Here is a 16911-nt window from a genome sequence, read left to right as displayed (position 1 = left end):
AAATCCATTTTTTAAAAGTATTTAGAATTTTTTTTTTCTGTTTTTGCCTTCAACTCGCCGAGTGCACTCGTGCCGACTCGGCGAGTTCATCACTGATTCACAGTTTTAATTTTTATTTATTTTTGTTCTTTTTACGTGTTTTTTTGTTTTGTTTACAGTTGTTTCATGACCCGAGGATCTGATACACCTTTGGTACCTCCTCTCGAAGACCTGGAATCCGCATTAAGGAGGAGCAAAGGAAAAGCCGTTAGAGAATCCGCTTCTTCAAAGAATTCACCATTAAAGAACCTCAAGTCCGTTTTCAGCAAGAAGAGGAGCAGCATATCAAGAGCATCCAGTGCCTCTCTGACAATCGAAGACCCAATTAAAGAAGACACCGAGTACGAGACCGAGGAAGAAGAAGAACCCACATACGAGCACGAATCCGATTTTGAAGACGATTTAGTTATCACTATGGCTAATATCGATGAAGTCCCCATGGGGGAATGGAAGAAGAGGATGCGCGATGACACTGGCCCGGGACTTGTGCAGCCCGCAATTCCCGCTACCGCTACTTTCGAGCTAAAGGGTCATATCCTTGCCCAACTCAAGGAGATTCCCTTTTATGGAAAAGACCACGAGGACGCCTACAAGCACTTGGATGAAGTAAATGATGTTGCTGACTACTTCAATGTACCAAATGTGCCACGCGAGACCCAGCTACTTCGCATGCTTCCAGTCACATTCAAGGGTGCTGCAAAGGATTGGCTCAAATCACTTCCTCCCGGGTCGGTCACCACATGGGCTAAGATGAAAGAATAGTTCATAGACCACTTTTGCCCACCTTCCAAAATAGCTAAGTTGAAGAAAGCAATTGCCAACTTCGAGCAACAACCCGGAGAATCTCTTTATGAAGCTTGGGAAAGGTACAAAGGTCTTCTTAGAAATTGCCCACACCATGACCTCAATAGCCAACAAGAGGTCTCCATCTTCTATGATGGATCAATGTCACCAGAAGGCAATTGCTTGATTCACAAGGCCCTCTCACGAAGAAGGCACCCCCGGTAATCAAGGAGTTAATTGAAGAATTCTCTAAACATTCTAGAGAATACCACAATCCAAGAAATGAAGTAAGTCAGGGGGTAGTGAACTCGGCGAATGATGGCATGGCGGTTGAACCAATGTTTTAAAATCCGGGTCGACCCGGCCGGTTGGACCGTGACCCGGGATAGAAGACGGGTCAATTGAGACCAGGTTTTTGTAAAAATACCGACCGGATCGAACCGGCCGGGTTTACCATAAACCGCGGTTGAACCGGGTATTTTGAACTGGTAAAAACCTGATTGGCCCATTTATTAGGGCTTGCATAATTAAGTGAGTATCGCTCCAGGCCACAAAAGAAACACAGTTCTTCTCTTCTCTGGGAAACGAAAGCAGCGACTGCAATGAAGTGACCTCAGCAGCGAGCCACAACTACTTCTGTTATTCTCCGGCGACTTCCATTCTTCTCCAGGTGAGTTTTTTTCCTGCAAAACAATTATTTCCTTTATTTTTTTTGCTGCTACATCGACTGGTGTTCCAGTTGGTTGTTCCTTCTCCACCGAAACCTAATTTTCTTTTGACTAGCTGTAGAGACTTCCGTTCTTTTGACTAGCTGCAGCGACTGCAATGCAGTAACCTTAACAGCGACTTCCTTTTTTTCCTGCTATAGAGACTTCCGTTCATCCAATATTGATTAGCTGTTAAGAAATTAGTTTTCTTTTGGCTGTGAAATCAATTGACTGTGAAATCAGTTGATAAATTTGTTTTATTTTCTTCTCCAATTTTATTTTCTTCTCTAATTGACTTTGAAATCAGGTTATTTTCTTCTATGGCTTCTGATTAGCTTTTCTTTTGAAACAGGTGATAGATTTGGTTAGTTTATTTATTGTTAATTATAAATTACAGTTCATTTATTGTTGTTTATCAATTACAGGTGATAGATTTGGTTAGTTTATTTATTGTTAATTATCAATTGGCTGTGAAATCAATTACAGTTCATTTATTGTTAATTATCATTGTTTCAAGGTTTTGTGACAAATTTGGTTAGTTTACAGTTCATTTATTGTTAATTGGTCATTGTTTCAAGGTTTTGATTGTGTAGATTATGTAATTAGGATCCAATTGACATATGTTTATTGATTATAAAATTACTTTTCCATGCAGTTAGATATGGAATAAAGGGAAGAACAACCATTGCAAGCACAATCTCAAGCTCAATCCCATTATTGGGTTCAATCAAATGTACGAACAAAGACGGATATAGCATGGGAACATGCTACTCAAGTCATTGATGAGAAGGGGAAGAAGGCATGGATATGTAACTTTTGTCAAAAAGTTATAGGTGGTGGTGGAATAAACAGGGTTAAGAAACATCTTGTTGGTATTAAAGGTGAGGTAGTAGCATGCCCAAAAGTTAGTCCAGAAGTGCGGTTTACTATGCAAGGAAAGTTGAAAGAGACTGCCCAAAAAGAAAAAGAAAAACGTACCACTAGGGTTACTATCTTGGATGATTATGAAGAGATGGAGGAAATAGAAATGTCAATTGTGAAAAAGGGTAAAAGGAAATCTACTTCAAACTTGCATCCATTTTTTATGAAAGGTATAAATGATCCTTCCCAACCCACTATCAAATCTGCAATGCAAAGTAAGGCAAAAATACATGATGTGGATTTAGTTGTTGCTATGTGGTTTTATGATGCATGTATACCTATGAATGCTTGCAACTCTCCTTTTTTTCAACTTATGGTAGATAAAATAGCAAGTATTGGTTATAGGTACAAAGCACCTAATTATCATGCTCTGAGGGTTAATTTATTGACAGATGCAAAAAAGTCAGTTTCATTGATAATTGATTCGTTAAGAAGTCAATGGGTTAATACAGGTTGCACAATTATGAGTGATGGGTGGAGGGATGTTTCACACCGACATTTGATTAATTTCTTGGTTTATTGTCCGAAAGGGATATCATTTCCTAAATCTATTGATGCATCTGATATAGAGAGCAATGCTACAAATTTGTGTAATTTGTTTGCTGAGATTGTTGAAATGGTAGGAGAAAAAAATGTGGTGCAAATGGCAACTAATAATGCTGCTAATTACAAGCTTGTTGGTACTAAGTTATGTGAAAGATATCCTTCTATTACTTGGTCTCCATGTGCAGCGCATTGTCTTAATCTTGTATTAAAGGATCTTTCAGAATTGGATAATGTGAAAAGTTTCGTCAATCTTGCATCGAGGGTTACTATTTTTGTTTATAATCATAAGTGGCCCTTGAATTGGTTAAGAAAAAGACCCAGTTGGAAAGAAATTATCCGTCCAGGTGCTACTCGGTTTGGTACCGTGTTCATAGCATTGCAAAGTTTGTATGACCATAAAGGAGATTTACAAGCAATGGTCATATCTAATGTGTTTAAGAAGATGTTGAAAGTGGGAACTTGCGGTTGAATGTAAACAAATTGTCTTGAATGAAATCTTTTGGAAGAATTGTTTGATTACAGTGAAAGTAATGGCTCCTTTGTTAAAGCTTTTGCGGTTGTGTGATTCGGATGAAAAACCTGCAATTGGTTATGTTTACGAGGGAATGCGTCGGGCAAGAAGAGGGATTAAGGAATTGTTTAAGAAGAAAAAGGAATTATATAGGCCTTACACTAACATAATTGATAGTCGTTGGGATAGGATGTTAAGAAAAAGTATTTATTGTGCGGCTTATTGGTTGAATCCTGTTTTTCAATATGATCATGCAAATCTTTGTAAGAAGAATGAGGTGTTTCAAGGCGTTCTTGAAATGGTTGAGAAGACTTTTAAAGGTGATGACGTGTTAAATATTACATTAAATTTAGGCAGGTTTCGTGATGCTGAAGGTACCTTTGGTAGATCTAGTGTCGTTGCTTCTCGTAATCTTACTTGTCCATGTATGATTTAAATTTAATATGTCATTATTATATATAAAATATTGTATTTTTTAATATATTTTTTTGCTAACTATATCTTTTGTAGATGAGTGGTGGAAGTTATTTGGCAGAGATATTCCGGTTTTGCAAAAGTTTGCTATTAGAATATTAAGTCAAACAACATCTTCTTCCGGTTGCGTACGTAACTGGAGTGTATTTGAAAGGATTCACACGAAACGGAGGAATAGATTGGAACATCAAATGCTAAATGATATTGTATTTGTTCATTACAACTTGCGTTTACAAAATAGGTATGGTATCTTGCTAAGATATACTATGCTATAAAATGACCAAGTTATATTTGAGATTTTTTTGAGTGTTTTTGTAGATTGAAGGTTGATATGAGGTCTTACGATCCTGTTGACTATGAAAATATTGATAAGACGGGATTTTGGGTGGTTGAAGAAGAGCAGGAAGGAAAACTTAATTATGATGATTTGGAAAATATGTTTGATGAGCAAGAACATGAACCGGCTTCTGAATCACAAGGTGACCATGTTGATCATGAAGTTGATAGTGAATTTCAGTTACTAAGTGACCGCGAGATCGATGCTTATAATACTCCAATTTCTCAAGATCCATGATTTGGTTTGGTCGTAACATGTTTGGATTTGTCTACAACTATGTTTTCTTTTGTTATTTATACTTTATGTGGTTGTTTGTTGTGTTAAGATTGTTTGTTGTTGGATAGATTAAACTTTGTTGACATCAAATTATTGGTATTATATGTCTATGTAGTATGCAGGAAAACAAAAATATATGAAAATAAAAAAATGCCATAAACCGGGTTGACCCGACGGTTCAACCGGTTGACCCGTGAACCGGTCATCACACCGGGTCAACTAAAACTCCGGGTTTTAAAACATTGATCGTAACCATAAGATCAAATCGAATTGTAAAATCCTATCAAAAGCATTTATAAACATAAAAAATACATTTTGTATTCATATGTTAATGACTCAGTTAACAAAAAATGGTTTAAAGCTTAAAAAATACATATTCAATACATCATTTAATGATAAACAATTGAAAAGAGGTATTCTATGTAGTTAGTCGAAGAAAAAAAAACACTAATTTTTTTTTTAATAATGTCGATTCTACAATCTTACCATGACTATGATATGATATTGTTAATAGTACTGAAAAACAATCATAATAAGATCAGGAACGATTTATCTAGGTGGGATCATATGATTAGGATTGCGATTTTATCAATTAATGTACATATAAAAGTTACATAATAGTTGGTTGATATATTACAATTGGTTGTTAATGAATAGATAACATTTCAATTGAATAAGTTCGCTTCGGGTCGATATAGATTTGGATTTGGTTGATATATTACAATTGGTTGTTAATGAATAGATAACATTTCAATTGAATAAGTCTACTTCGTGTCGATATAGATTTGGATTTTTATAAGAACCAACCAATTTAATTTCAATTCCAAAAAATTCAAACCTATCTAAACAAATTAGTTAGATGAAATTAAGAATGGTTAAACTGAATACACAATGTGTGCCGTTGTCTTACATGAGGTTGGTTGGTCTCTTAGGTTGTTTTTATTTTTTGTGGAGCACTTATGGAAATAGATGTTTGACAAAAGTAACAAAATGGTCTCTCTATGGTATACATTTTTCTGAGTTTTCGCTCAAACAAGATTTTTTTGGTTTCGTGATCCTCTTAATCTTATTTCTATGTGGTTTTAGTATCTTTGAAAATAAAATTGCAGTAAAACCCTTATGTATTTATTTTTTATTTTTCTTTCATTCTTTATTTTTTTAAATAATATTAATAACTCCATAGAAGAACTTACAACAAGAACAGAATTGCCCCACTCCGCTTTCATTGCAAATGTGGAGCGAATTTCTTCTTTAATACAACGTTTTCACCAAAATATTCCTCCATTTTTTACTTTCCTGATTTATCATTACTTGTTATCTATCTGCATGACCTTAGATTATAATAATAAGTATTTCTTAATAAACATTGTGCTACTTATGTGGTTTGTATAACATGAAATTAGAATTAACAAAATCTTCAAACCATTTTTGAATCTGATGACGTTGAAATCCTTCTATATCCACAACTGTAATTTGATACTAAAAGGAACCAAAAGGCACCAACATTTGTTCACTGCCATTTTGTAAATAAAAAATATCATTCTTCAAATAAATCATTGATTTTAAAGTAACACAAACCATCCTCAGAGTACACTATTACATGATTTTTTGTATTTACCTCAAATTACCCATGACTTAATTAGGTCCAGTAAAATACATTTAGCTTGTTTCTAAAAAATAATTTAATTTAAAAAGATTAAAAAGGCAACATAGTAAATTTAAAAACAATCTTTTGCATAAAGACTTCTTGTATGAAAGCTTCGAAAAATATCGTTCGGTAAACATGGAACAGTATTTTCTGTAAACATTTTTCTCCACATGAAAAAACAAAAACATTTCACTGCTTCCAAAACAAATACCACATTAATCTTTTTTTGGGAGCACTGCTGTTTATTAATCTATACAAAATATATTTTTAAAAAAGAAAATATTTTACATTTAAAATGTTTTGCAAAATGTTTACATAAAATTGGTTAGTCTAGTGATAATTGTAAGAGAAAAATAACAACTAAATGAGAAACATTTTTCAATATGTAGGGAGATATTTTGCAGCTGTTGGGAGACTTAAATTAGAGAAAAAAACTTCAGTATTTAATAAAAATCCGAGTTTAACTCAAACGAACAAATCAAACATTTTAATTTCGTAATTAGGATAAAAAGGGTGGTAAAATACGATAAATTAAAGTAGGAAAAGAAGCCTCAGGCAGCCTAGTTATCATCAATGAATAATCAGTCGGTAATTCCAACATTTTATATTAAATCATCATCGGCTTCAATTTTCCAAATCAAATAGTTAAACACCATAAGAAATTGGTTTTGGAAAAAAAAAAAAAAAAAAAAAAAAAAAAAAAAAAAACAAATGTAATCGCACTAAACGGCTCTGTGAATGAACAGAAATTTATCAGTTCACAGGTTCCTATAAGATGCGAAACGCGTAAGCTTCATATTGGTCCGATCATAGCATCGCCGGTCAAAGCAGGTTTTGCTACCGCCGACGTGGCATCGAACCTTACAACGAAAAACAGATAACAGTATTTTTTTTTTTTTTTTTTGCGATTATACGAAATTTTGTGTAGAGCGGATGAAAAAACTTAATAGATCTAAGCTCAGAACTCTGATCAGTTGTAGATACGAACGGATGTGTAGAAACTTTGTGAAAGATATGATAAATGAAAACGCCGGGAGGTATATATATATATATATATAGCGAATTGTAATAGTAAATTAGGTCAAAATAGAAGGAAAGCCTCGGCCCAATCACCAAATTCGATACTCATCAAGAGCCCAATGTCTACTTGACGTTGCTTTTGTTAAATGAAACTAGATTGTTGATAATATGTTTGAAATACCGAAAGGTGATTATATTTAGAAGCTATATTGATTTTTTTATTCTTATTTATTTATTATTATGTTGGTTATTATTATTAATTTTTTCCGATGAATTTTTTTGTTATATGTAGAGTTGTTTAGATATACAATCGTTTGAATAATTGACATATATTTAATGAGAAATTGTTAGAAAAATTCTAATATTTACGGAAAAGTCACACTTTAGGCTTAAGATTTTATTTTTGAACAAAAAAGTCCTGAAAGTCGGTAAAAATTTACAGTTTGATCATTTTTGACCGGTTGAAACCGATACCAAATTAATTTGGGACTATTTCGTAAACTAATCCAAAATATTATGATTTTTCTGTAAACAAAAATATTAAGACTTTTCTATAATTTAAAATATTATGACTTTGCAACAAACAAAACCCTTATTATTATTATTATTATTATTATTATTATTATTATTATAAAATAAGAATACTATTTTTTCAACTTGTATTATTAATATTGTTAATAAAACATATAAATGTATTTAAATGAAAAAATAATGACATTGTTTAAGGGTGGAGGTGTAGGAAGTGGTGGTGCTTTTATCATTGAAATCATAAATTTCTGTTTCTATATTTTTTCTTTGTATTTGGTCATTTCACATTTGTTATTATTATTTTCAATTCAGAATATTAATACTTAACAATTTAAAAGAAATTTGATGTTTGTAAAAGTGTTTATAAATAGTTTAAGTCAGAAGGATTTCTCAGTTTGTATATACTTATTTAAGGTAGAATGATTACTTTACAAGTCCAATAGATCCACTACAAACATCTACATATATAGGTAGTTCATATCAAAATTCAAAAGCATTAATTATAATATATTGTTTAATAAAAAGTAATAGGACATGTTTTTTGGATTAATAATTTTAAATTTTTAATTATTCCTATTATTTTTATTAAACAAGATATTGTAATTAATATTTTTGAATTTTGATATGAGCTACCTATTTAGATGTTCGTAGTGGATCTGTTAGATTTGGAAAGTAATCATTATACCTTAAACAATTTTATATACAAAGTGAGAAATCATTCTACCTTAAATAATTTATAAACAATTTTACAAATATGCAGTTTCTTTTAAATTGTTAAGTGTTAATATTCTGAATTGAAAACAATAATAACAAATGTGAAATGACTATATACAAAGTAAAAATATACAAGCAGAAATTCATTATTTCAATGTTAAAAGCAGCACCATCTCCTTCACCTCCACCCTTAAACAATGTTATTATTTTTTCATTTAAATGCATTTATATGTTTTATTAACAATATTAATAATACAAGTTCAAAAACTAGTATTCTTATTTATATTTTCAACAACAACAACAACAGTAATAACAACAACAACAACAACAACAATAATAATAATAATAATAATAAGAGTTTTGTTTGCAGAAAAGTCATAATATTTTTATTTACAGAAAAGTCATAATATTTTTTGTTTATAGAAAAGTCTCAATGTTTTGGGTTGGTTTACGAAATAATCACATATTAATTTTGCACCGGTTTTAACCAGTCAAAAAGGGTCAAACTGCAAAATTTTGCCGGTTCTCAAGACTTTTTTTGTTAAAAAAAAATCTTCAGACTAAAATATAACTTTTCCGTAAATATTAGGACTTTTCTGGAGATTTTGATACATTTAAATTATTATTATTATTATTATTATTTCTTATTTCTAATAATAATAAAAATGAGATAATAATTGACAGACATATAAATTTCAAGGACCAATTATGTAAAATAGTTAATAAGTAATTATCATATATTTTTCATAATTGTATCACGACTTTATAATCAGATAACAATGCAAATCATTCATTTTTTAATTATTTGTATTTTAGAATAACATTATTTTATATATAATTGTACTTTTATTTTTCGTTCGGACTATCCATATGTTACTTTTTTTCTTCTGGACTATTCGTTTGTTATTTTTTCGTCTGGATTATCCATGTGTTATTTTTTTGTTCGTACTATTACTGGGTTATGTTTTCGTTTAGACTATCATTGTATTATCTTTTCGGATCGGATTATCCCTATGTTTTTTTTGTTCGGATTATTTTTTTTGTTATTTTTTTATCTCGTTTATCCATGCATTATATTTTCATTATGACTATCCATGTGTTGTGTTTTTCGTTCGGATAAAGATAGTCTGAATAAAAAAACTAATATGGGGATAATCCTACCGGAAAAAAATCACACACATCGCCTCCATTGACTTATAAATCCTAGATCAAACTGTTTTTAGTCGAGATTTATTTTTTGTTCCCACTCGATTCGATCCAGAATGTCATTTTCAAACAATCGATTCCATCATTATTTTGTTAAAATAAACAATGGAAATTCCTTCATTGATTTGCTCTTCCTTTTATCTATCGACTCGTTCTTGTTTCTTTCCATCGATTCGACTGTAATTGAACTGTTTATTGAAGGTTAATCATTAGATGATATGGTATGAGTTCGTGATGACTAAATTGATTGAGGTTTCTCTGGTATTTCGGCTGATGAACAATCGAAGAACATGAAAAATTCAGTTGATTGTATCGATTTGATCTGAAAATGTTTTGGGCGCTTTGAAATGGTGTTTCGTAAAGAAGCGATTTGTTGTTTCTTTATGTCCGAAGTAATTGATATGGTTTGTAATGCTCATTGCGTAAGATGGATTGATGATAAGCAAAGTCAAAATTGGAGTTCCATGATAACTCTTTCTATGAATTTGAAGCCACCTGTATGAATTTGAAGCCACCTGGTCAGGAAAGTAAAGTTAATCAGAAGTGGTCCCGATGATTAAATGATATTATTGTGTCTCCGTTAATTTCATATCTACCTTGAACTCACCTTAGACTACGCAGTATAGGCCATTTTTTGGTCGCGTTATGGACGAGGCGGCGGCCATAATGTCATCTCAACGCAATGAACATCACCCCTTCTTGTTAAGGGGGTGTTATGGTATATCTAGTTGTAACGAAGACAAGACGTAACGGGAAATTTAATTGGTTGTTGCCTTTATCAACCAATCAAATCATTTTCTTTCTTTCTCTTTCTACCTCTTAACATGTTATACCATGGGGAATACCGTTTCTCCATTTATGTTATGGTGGTGTTATGGATGAGGTGACATATGAATTGGATGTTGTAACATGACCCATACCTAATGCTTTTATAAAACTGCTTCCTGCTCCACTCTTTCCCAGGTTAAAGTTTTTGTCTTTGATTTTTGGGCTTTCCTAAGATAAAGATGAATTGTTTCCCTTTTGCTACCATGTATACATAAAAGAGCTGTTAAACCCGTGTTTTCCTTTTCTCTCTCTCTCTCCCCTACATATATTACGAGGGTTGAAAATGAAGAAGACGAGGTTAACTATGACAACTTAATTTATCGTAAGAAGAAAGGCACCTTATTTATAGGCCCTTTGTCTATCCCTAAATCGATTCAATATCTTGCTCATCTATTATTTATGCTAATATCCTAAATATTTATATTATCGTTTCAATCTTCTTTTACTTTTGCTATATTATAAAATAAGTTTAGTTAAGCAATATGAAGATTTTAGGTATTTTGTTTAGAAATTATTAAGATTAATATTACTTGTGTTTTAAGGCTCTCTCCCTTATTGCATCTTGAGGATTTTTATTGTTGGGTTGTGATCATTTGATATTTACATTCTTGTGTTAGTTAATTGTTTTTCATTTATGAATGTGGCTGTTGCAGATTATGAATGTGTGGTCAAACAACATTAATGTTTACAAGGAGCTAATTGTTGTAGAATATGTTGGTGTTGAGGTTTAAATGGCTGAAAACTTATAGATGGGTGAGCCTAATACGATTATTGAGTTTCTTAAAATGAACCCTATTGGAAAAATACTTTTTATTATTTGTATACTTATTAAAACTCTTTACAAAAATGTAAAATTTTAATTTTCAGTTTTACGTAATTGATGCAGGTCAAGTTCTTTAGACTCCTGATGGCCATATATTTGAGAGTAATGAGTTGCTCGCTACGGTGAAGGACAAAATGGATATTTATTTTGAAAAAATAATATATACAAAGCCAAATTGAGTAGACTGTGATTTTAAATTGAGAGTTTTTTTTTTAGTTGCAAGATCTTTGGCTTTTAGGGGAGGATATAATCGGAACAATCAATCGAAAACTAGGTGCACATGTGCTTCATATTTCTAGGGTTTTTTTGTTAAAGTTTTACATCAGTTGCACCTATCTTAAATCGATTATCTTTTTAGTATTGTTTTAAGATTTAACGATTTACTCATTATGAGTTTGTGAGATTTCATAAAGATTAAATCAAAAACCAATTATTTAAATAGTGTTCTTTGTTAAAAAAAAATTGGTGATGGTGTATGATGCTCCAATTCATAGTTGAGAGTTGCAGTTAGATACAAAAAGTAGAGTTTATAACTTTATACCACCATTTTCAACTTCATGTCTTCATCTTTGTAAAAATTGGTAACTTTTTGGAATGACCTTCTAAGCTGGTATCTTTTGGCTCCATTTTATATTTACATTCTATTTGTGCATGTGTTTTACATTTTTTTATTATTACATTTTAAATCGGTTTGGTGGTGTAACACCCGAAATCTAGAAGGTCAATTATGGAAATATTTTTTTTGTAAGGACCAACTCGTCGAGATCTTGGAGGGGAACTCGACGTGTTGGCGACCTTTGGCATGCGCATTCATAAGGACCAACTCGGCGAGTTGGTGAAGGCAACTCGACGAGTTGGACGCTGTTTGAGAAACCATAATTTTCAGGGTTTTTCACCTTGTTTAAAGGCCTTAAACTTCCTTATCAGCCTCTTTGTCCTCCTGAAACCCTAAATCGAGTTGTGAGCCTCTTGTTGGGAATCTTGCGGTTTGGGGGGGGGGGGGGGGGGGGGATTTTTGTAGGCTTTTGGTGCTTGGTGAAGGTTTGGAAGAGCTTGAAGTTGTTTAGCTTGGGGGGAAGCTTTGGGATCGAGAATCTATCACACTTTCGGCAGCCATTTGAGGTAGAAAAAGTTTGGAACTTGGTGATTACTAACTTAGATGTAACATCCTAAAATTTAAGACTAGGTTCTTAAATTAATAAATTAAATAAATGAAAATTATTTATAAAGTTAAATCGTTAATGAATAATCATATTATTAGTTGATATGAAGTTTAGAATGTTAGAAATAAAAATAGTAACATTTTAAAAAGTTAAAGGGCCAAAAGTGTCAAATTGGAAAAGTAAGTTGGCTAAAGGGTTGACTAAGGACTTATTATTTCAAAACATAAGTTGAAATCACAAATATCGAGGATTGGTGAGTTTTCACCAAAACAAGAAAACTTGGGGGGACCAAATTGAAGATATGGAGAAATAAGATGCATCCATTCCCTCATATGGAGAAAAACATATTTGAGCTTATTACCACCTCCTTTAATGGCTATTTGGATCTCAAGGTCTTCTAGGGTTCCTTCCAATTGAGAATTAAGCAACCAAGCAAAGAAGAGAAAGAATCAAGGCTTGAAAGGTATAATTTCTCTTCATTTCAACCTAGAAATCAATTTTGTGAGGTGGGTAAACCCCAGTGTCGAAATTGGTATGATTCCTTGATTATGGTTTGGTTTTCTAACCTCCCTTGAGTTGTTTTGATGATCCCAACCACGGTCCAATCATCCCATTGATGGATTTGAGGATTTGAGTGAAAACCCTCATGAACCCTGAAGATTCAAATTAGGGATCTCATGTTTCTATGTTAAATTGCAATGGATTCTATGACCTAGATGATTTTTGATGACAATGAACCCAATTGAATTGGTTAAATTCATCCATGATGGTAGAAATCATGTATATGCTAGAATTGGAATGGAATTGAGTGAAATGTGATGAAAACCGCACATGCCCCCTATGCATCAACACCGCACCCAATCCTGATATAGATGCATCACAATAGACTACAAATTCCTCTACACCCTCGGGAAGGGCTAACACCGGGGCTTCGCATAATCTCTGGCGAAGGGTCTCAAATGAGGCCTGCTGCTCGGCCCCCCAAACAAATTAACACCCTTCCTGGTCAATCGGGTAAGAGGAACAACAATCTTGGAGAAATCTCTGATAAATCTCCGATAATAGCCGAACAGCCCCAAAAAACTCCTGATCTCAGACAAGGATCTCGGCACCTCCCATCTCATAACATCCTCAATCTTGACCGGATCGACCAATATCCCATTCTGATTAACGAGGTGTCCAAGGAATTGGACCTCTCGTAACTAGAAATCACACTTGGTGAATTTGGCATAAAGCCTCTTCGACCTCAATACTCCAAGAATCTCTCGTGTTGCTCTCTGGATCTTGAATACACCAGAATATCATCGATGAACATGATCACCGATCGATCCAAAATAGGTCTGCACACCCTGTTCATGAGGTACATGAACGTTACCAGTGCGTTGGTGAGCCTGAAAGACATCACCACAAACTCGTAATGCCCGTAACGAGTTATAAAGGCCATCTTCTAGATATCCTCCTCGCACACTCTCATCTGGTGATATCCATATCTCAAATCAATCTTGGAAAACCAAGATGCCCCCTGCAACTGATCGAATAGATCGTCAATCCTCGAAAGTGGATAACGGTTCTTGACCGTCAACTTGTTCAACACCCGGTAATCAATGCACATCCGGTGTGAACCATCCTTTATCTTGACAAAAAGGATCGGAGCTCCCCATGGTGAGCTACTCAGTCTGATGAACCCCTTCCCTAGCAGCTCCTGAAGCTGTGAGGATAACTCCTGCATATCTGGTGACGCAAGGCGATAAGGTGCCTTGGTAATAGGTGCCACACCCAGAACCAAATCAATCCGCAACTCCACCTACCTCTCGGGAGGCACTCCCGAGAACTCCTCGGGAAAAACATCCCGAAACTCGTATACTATCGGAACCTCGGAGATAGAACTCGGCCTCCCTGTAGCAACCCGCGTATCCATCACATACGCCAAAAAGCCCATACAAACCTGCTTTAGACTTTGTCTTGCTTTGGCAGCAGAACAGAAAGTTGATCCAGATCTGGTACCCTCGCCATACACCATAAGCACTCCCCCACTACGGTCTCGTATGGTCACCATCTGACGCTCACAGTCGATCATAGCTCCAAACCGACTCAACCTATCCATGCCTGTAACACCGTAAATTTTCGCACAAATTTTTCGTTTTTAAGTTCACATATATGACATCAACGCACTTCACAAAATTTCAATATATCAATTATCAAAACACGTGTTCATAATTATTTGAATAAAATCTAGGATCCTCAAAACACAACTCCATCTCGTGTGTACAATCAAGCCGATGCCTTCCCGTGATCCTGAGAAATACCTGAAACACATAACACATAACACGGTAAGCATGAAGCTTGGTGAGTTCCCCAAAATACCACACACGTCCAACACTGTAGCCACTCGAGTCTATAACTCCATAAGACCCTCTGGTTAATGTGTCTCAGTGGGACCCTACAGTCCCACAACTCTGATGGACCCTCTTAGTCCTAACTCTGATAGCTCAGAACATAGCACATATCACATAAAACAACAATGCATAATATCACATAACTCAAGTAACCACATAAGGTCAACATATACACAGATTACTATAACAGCATAAGTCACAAAGACAGTATGCACCATAATACATATCACATTATAAACAAACAAGACCCTTCGGTCCATAATGTACTAAGACCCTCCAATCTATAACGTACGGTGACCCTCTGGTCAATAATATACTAAGACTCCCCGGTCAATAGTGTAAATACGACCCTCTGGTCATTAACATGAATAAGACCCTCCGGTCATACACAAATTACAACACAAGTAAGTATAGTGAGAAGACTCACCTCGGATGGCGAACAGATCCTATAAATGCTGCTGCTACACTCCGACTTTTATCACTAAGCCAAACCCACAAATAACCCCATTAGGATCTAAGACCAACCAACCTTCACATTATAAGGTTTAAATATGGTCCACCAATCCAATCCATAAATATGGCCCATCAATAGCCCATTCACCAAAGCCCAAAAGAGAGGCCCAACTCAAGGCCCAAACAAAATTAAGGTTTTCCCATAAAATGACAATTAGGGTTAAGTGTTTCTCACTTAACCCATTAAGTCCATCACTCCACTAGGCCATCCATTTCTGGGGCTGCAAAAAGCCAACACATCCCTGGTTCTTTGTGTTCTTTTTTTCTTGATTATCTCAATTTTTTTCAATGTCGGTTTGTTGAGATTAAAAAAAATGATTTAACAAGAAGCAAATGTTAAGGATTTCAATAGGATCTAGCAGATTAGAGAAGATTTCAATAACTCTTATGCTTAAAAAGTATCATACCATTAAATTTCTAACCAAAAAAATTATATATACACTAAAGTCCCAATATTTTCAACGATTTGACAAAAAAGTCCTAAACTTTATTTTTTTGACAGTAAAATCTTAATTGACGATTTGACAAGAAAGTCCTAAACTTTATTTTTTGACAAAAAAGTGCTAATTACCGGCTAACCGGGAAAAAATGGTAAAAGTGTCAAAAACTGCCGGTAATTTGGACTTTACTGTCAAAAAAATAAAGTTTAGGACTGTCTTGTCAAATCGATGAAAATATTGGGACTTTACTGTATATATCCCTTAATTTATTGTGTTGTGTTTATTGATTTTTATTATATTATATTTACATTTAACTTTCTGTATATCAATGTCATTTCTATGATTGATTGTATTTTTTTTACACTTTATTGAAATTTATATTATGTTTTATAAATCATAATTATATTAAATATCTTCATATATATAACATATATCAGATTTATATATATATATATATATATATATATATATATATATATATATATATATATATATAAATTTTAAATAATCAATACAAAAGTCTAGAAAAGTAAATCTTATTAATTTAATAAAATTTTATAAATATTTTCCTGTGGTTTCCACAGATTGTAACCTATTATAATAAATGGAGAAAATTACAAATTTAGCCAAATACACTAATTACTTTGTAGAAAATAATCAAAAAATCCAAATTACAAAATTAGCCCTTAAAATCGCAGATGGATTAAGCCCGTCTGTGATTTCGCATTTCCTTCTGCAAACATGCAAGTGCCTAAAGAACATCTGTGCTTTAGACACTTGTACGTTTATAGATGGAACAATCCATCTGTGATTTTGTATATTTCATCTGCGATTTCATAGCTATTTTGAATAAAAACATTTTTTTTTTCATTTTTCACTATCTTTTTTAGAGAATCTATTTCTTTCTCTTTCCACCTCCTGCCAGTTACAACGCAAATCAAATATTCATTCATTTTTTTAGAGACATTTTAAACAATTTTTTCAAAGAAATAACAACAAAAATGATAATTTTTTGAAAAAAATTATATATAATAAGGT

At 33.3% G+C, this 16911-nt stretch overlaps 1 protein-coding gene and 3 non-coding genes across 4 annotated transcripts; 1 reads left to right on the top strand and 3 right to left on the bottom strand.

Annotated features, from left to right (window-relative positions):
• Positions 1 to 837: 837 nt before the first annotated feature.
• On the bottom strand, positions 838 to 944 carry LOC111921141 (small nucleolar RNA R71). The gene has a single exon (XR_002860074.1). It is a non-coding gene; the product is annotated as a small nucleolar RNA R71 (small nucleolar RNA).
• A 2582-nt stretch (positions 945 to 3526) lies between these two features.
• Positions 3527 to 4555, top strand: LOC128129227 (uncharacterized). Its single transcript, XM_052767866.1, has 3 exons — positions 3527 to 3881; positions 4018 to 4222; positions 4300 to 4555. The coding sequence occupies exons 1-3, from the start codon at positions 3527 to 3529 to the stop codon at positions 4553 to 4555; spliced, it is 816 nt and encodes a 271-aa protein (XP_052623826.1).
• Positions 4556 to 6785: 2230 nt separating this feature from the next.
• Positions 6786 to 6867, bottom strand: LOC111921135 (small nucleolar RNA snoR77Y). Its single transcript, XR_002860069.1, has one exon. It is a non-coding gene; the product is annotated as a small nucleolar RNA snoR77Y (small nucleolar RNA).
• An 84-nt stretch (positions 6868 to 6951) lies between these two features.
• On the bottom strand, positions 6952 to 7103 carry LOC111921138 (small nucleolar RNA snoR2/U65). The gene has a single exon (XR_002860071.1). It is a non-coding gene; the product is annotated as a small nucleolar RNA snoR2/U65 (small nucleolar RNA).
• Positions 7104 to 16911: the final 9808 nt, after the last annotated feature.

Source organism: Lactuca sativa, chromosome 9 (genome assembly GCF_002870075.4).
Source record: "Lactuca sativa cultivar Salinas chromosome 9, Lsat_Salinas_v11, whole genome shotgun sequence".
Classification (NCBI taxonomy): domain Eukaryota; kingdom Viridiplantae; phylum Streptophyta; class Magnoliopsida; order Asterales; family Asteraceae; genus Lactuca; species Lactuca sativa.
Note: the sequence above shows the minus strand (reverse complement) of the source record. Positions and strands in the feature narration are given on the sequence as shown.

Excerpts from the sequence above, each read along its gene's own strand:
- LOC128129227 (XM_052767866.1), top strand. The coding sequence starts at position 3,527 with ATGGCTCCTTTGTTAAAGCTTTTGCGGTTGTGTGATTCGGATGAAAAA. Across the intron at positions 3,882-4,017 it reads CAGGTTTCGTGATGCTGAAG|ATGAGTGGTGGAAGTTATTT; the intron begins GTACCTTTGGTA and ends TATCTTTTGTAG. Across the intron at positions 4,223-4,299 it reads AACTTGCGTTTACAAAATAG|ATTGAAGGTTGATATGAGGT; the intron begins GTATGGTATCTT and ends GTGTTTTTGTAG.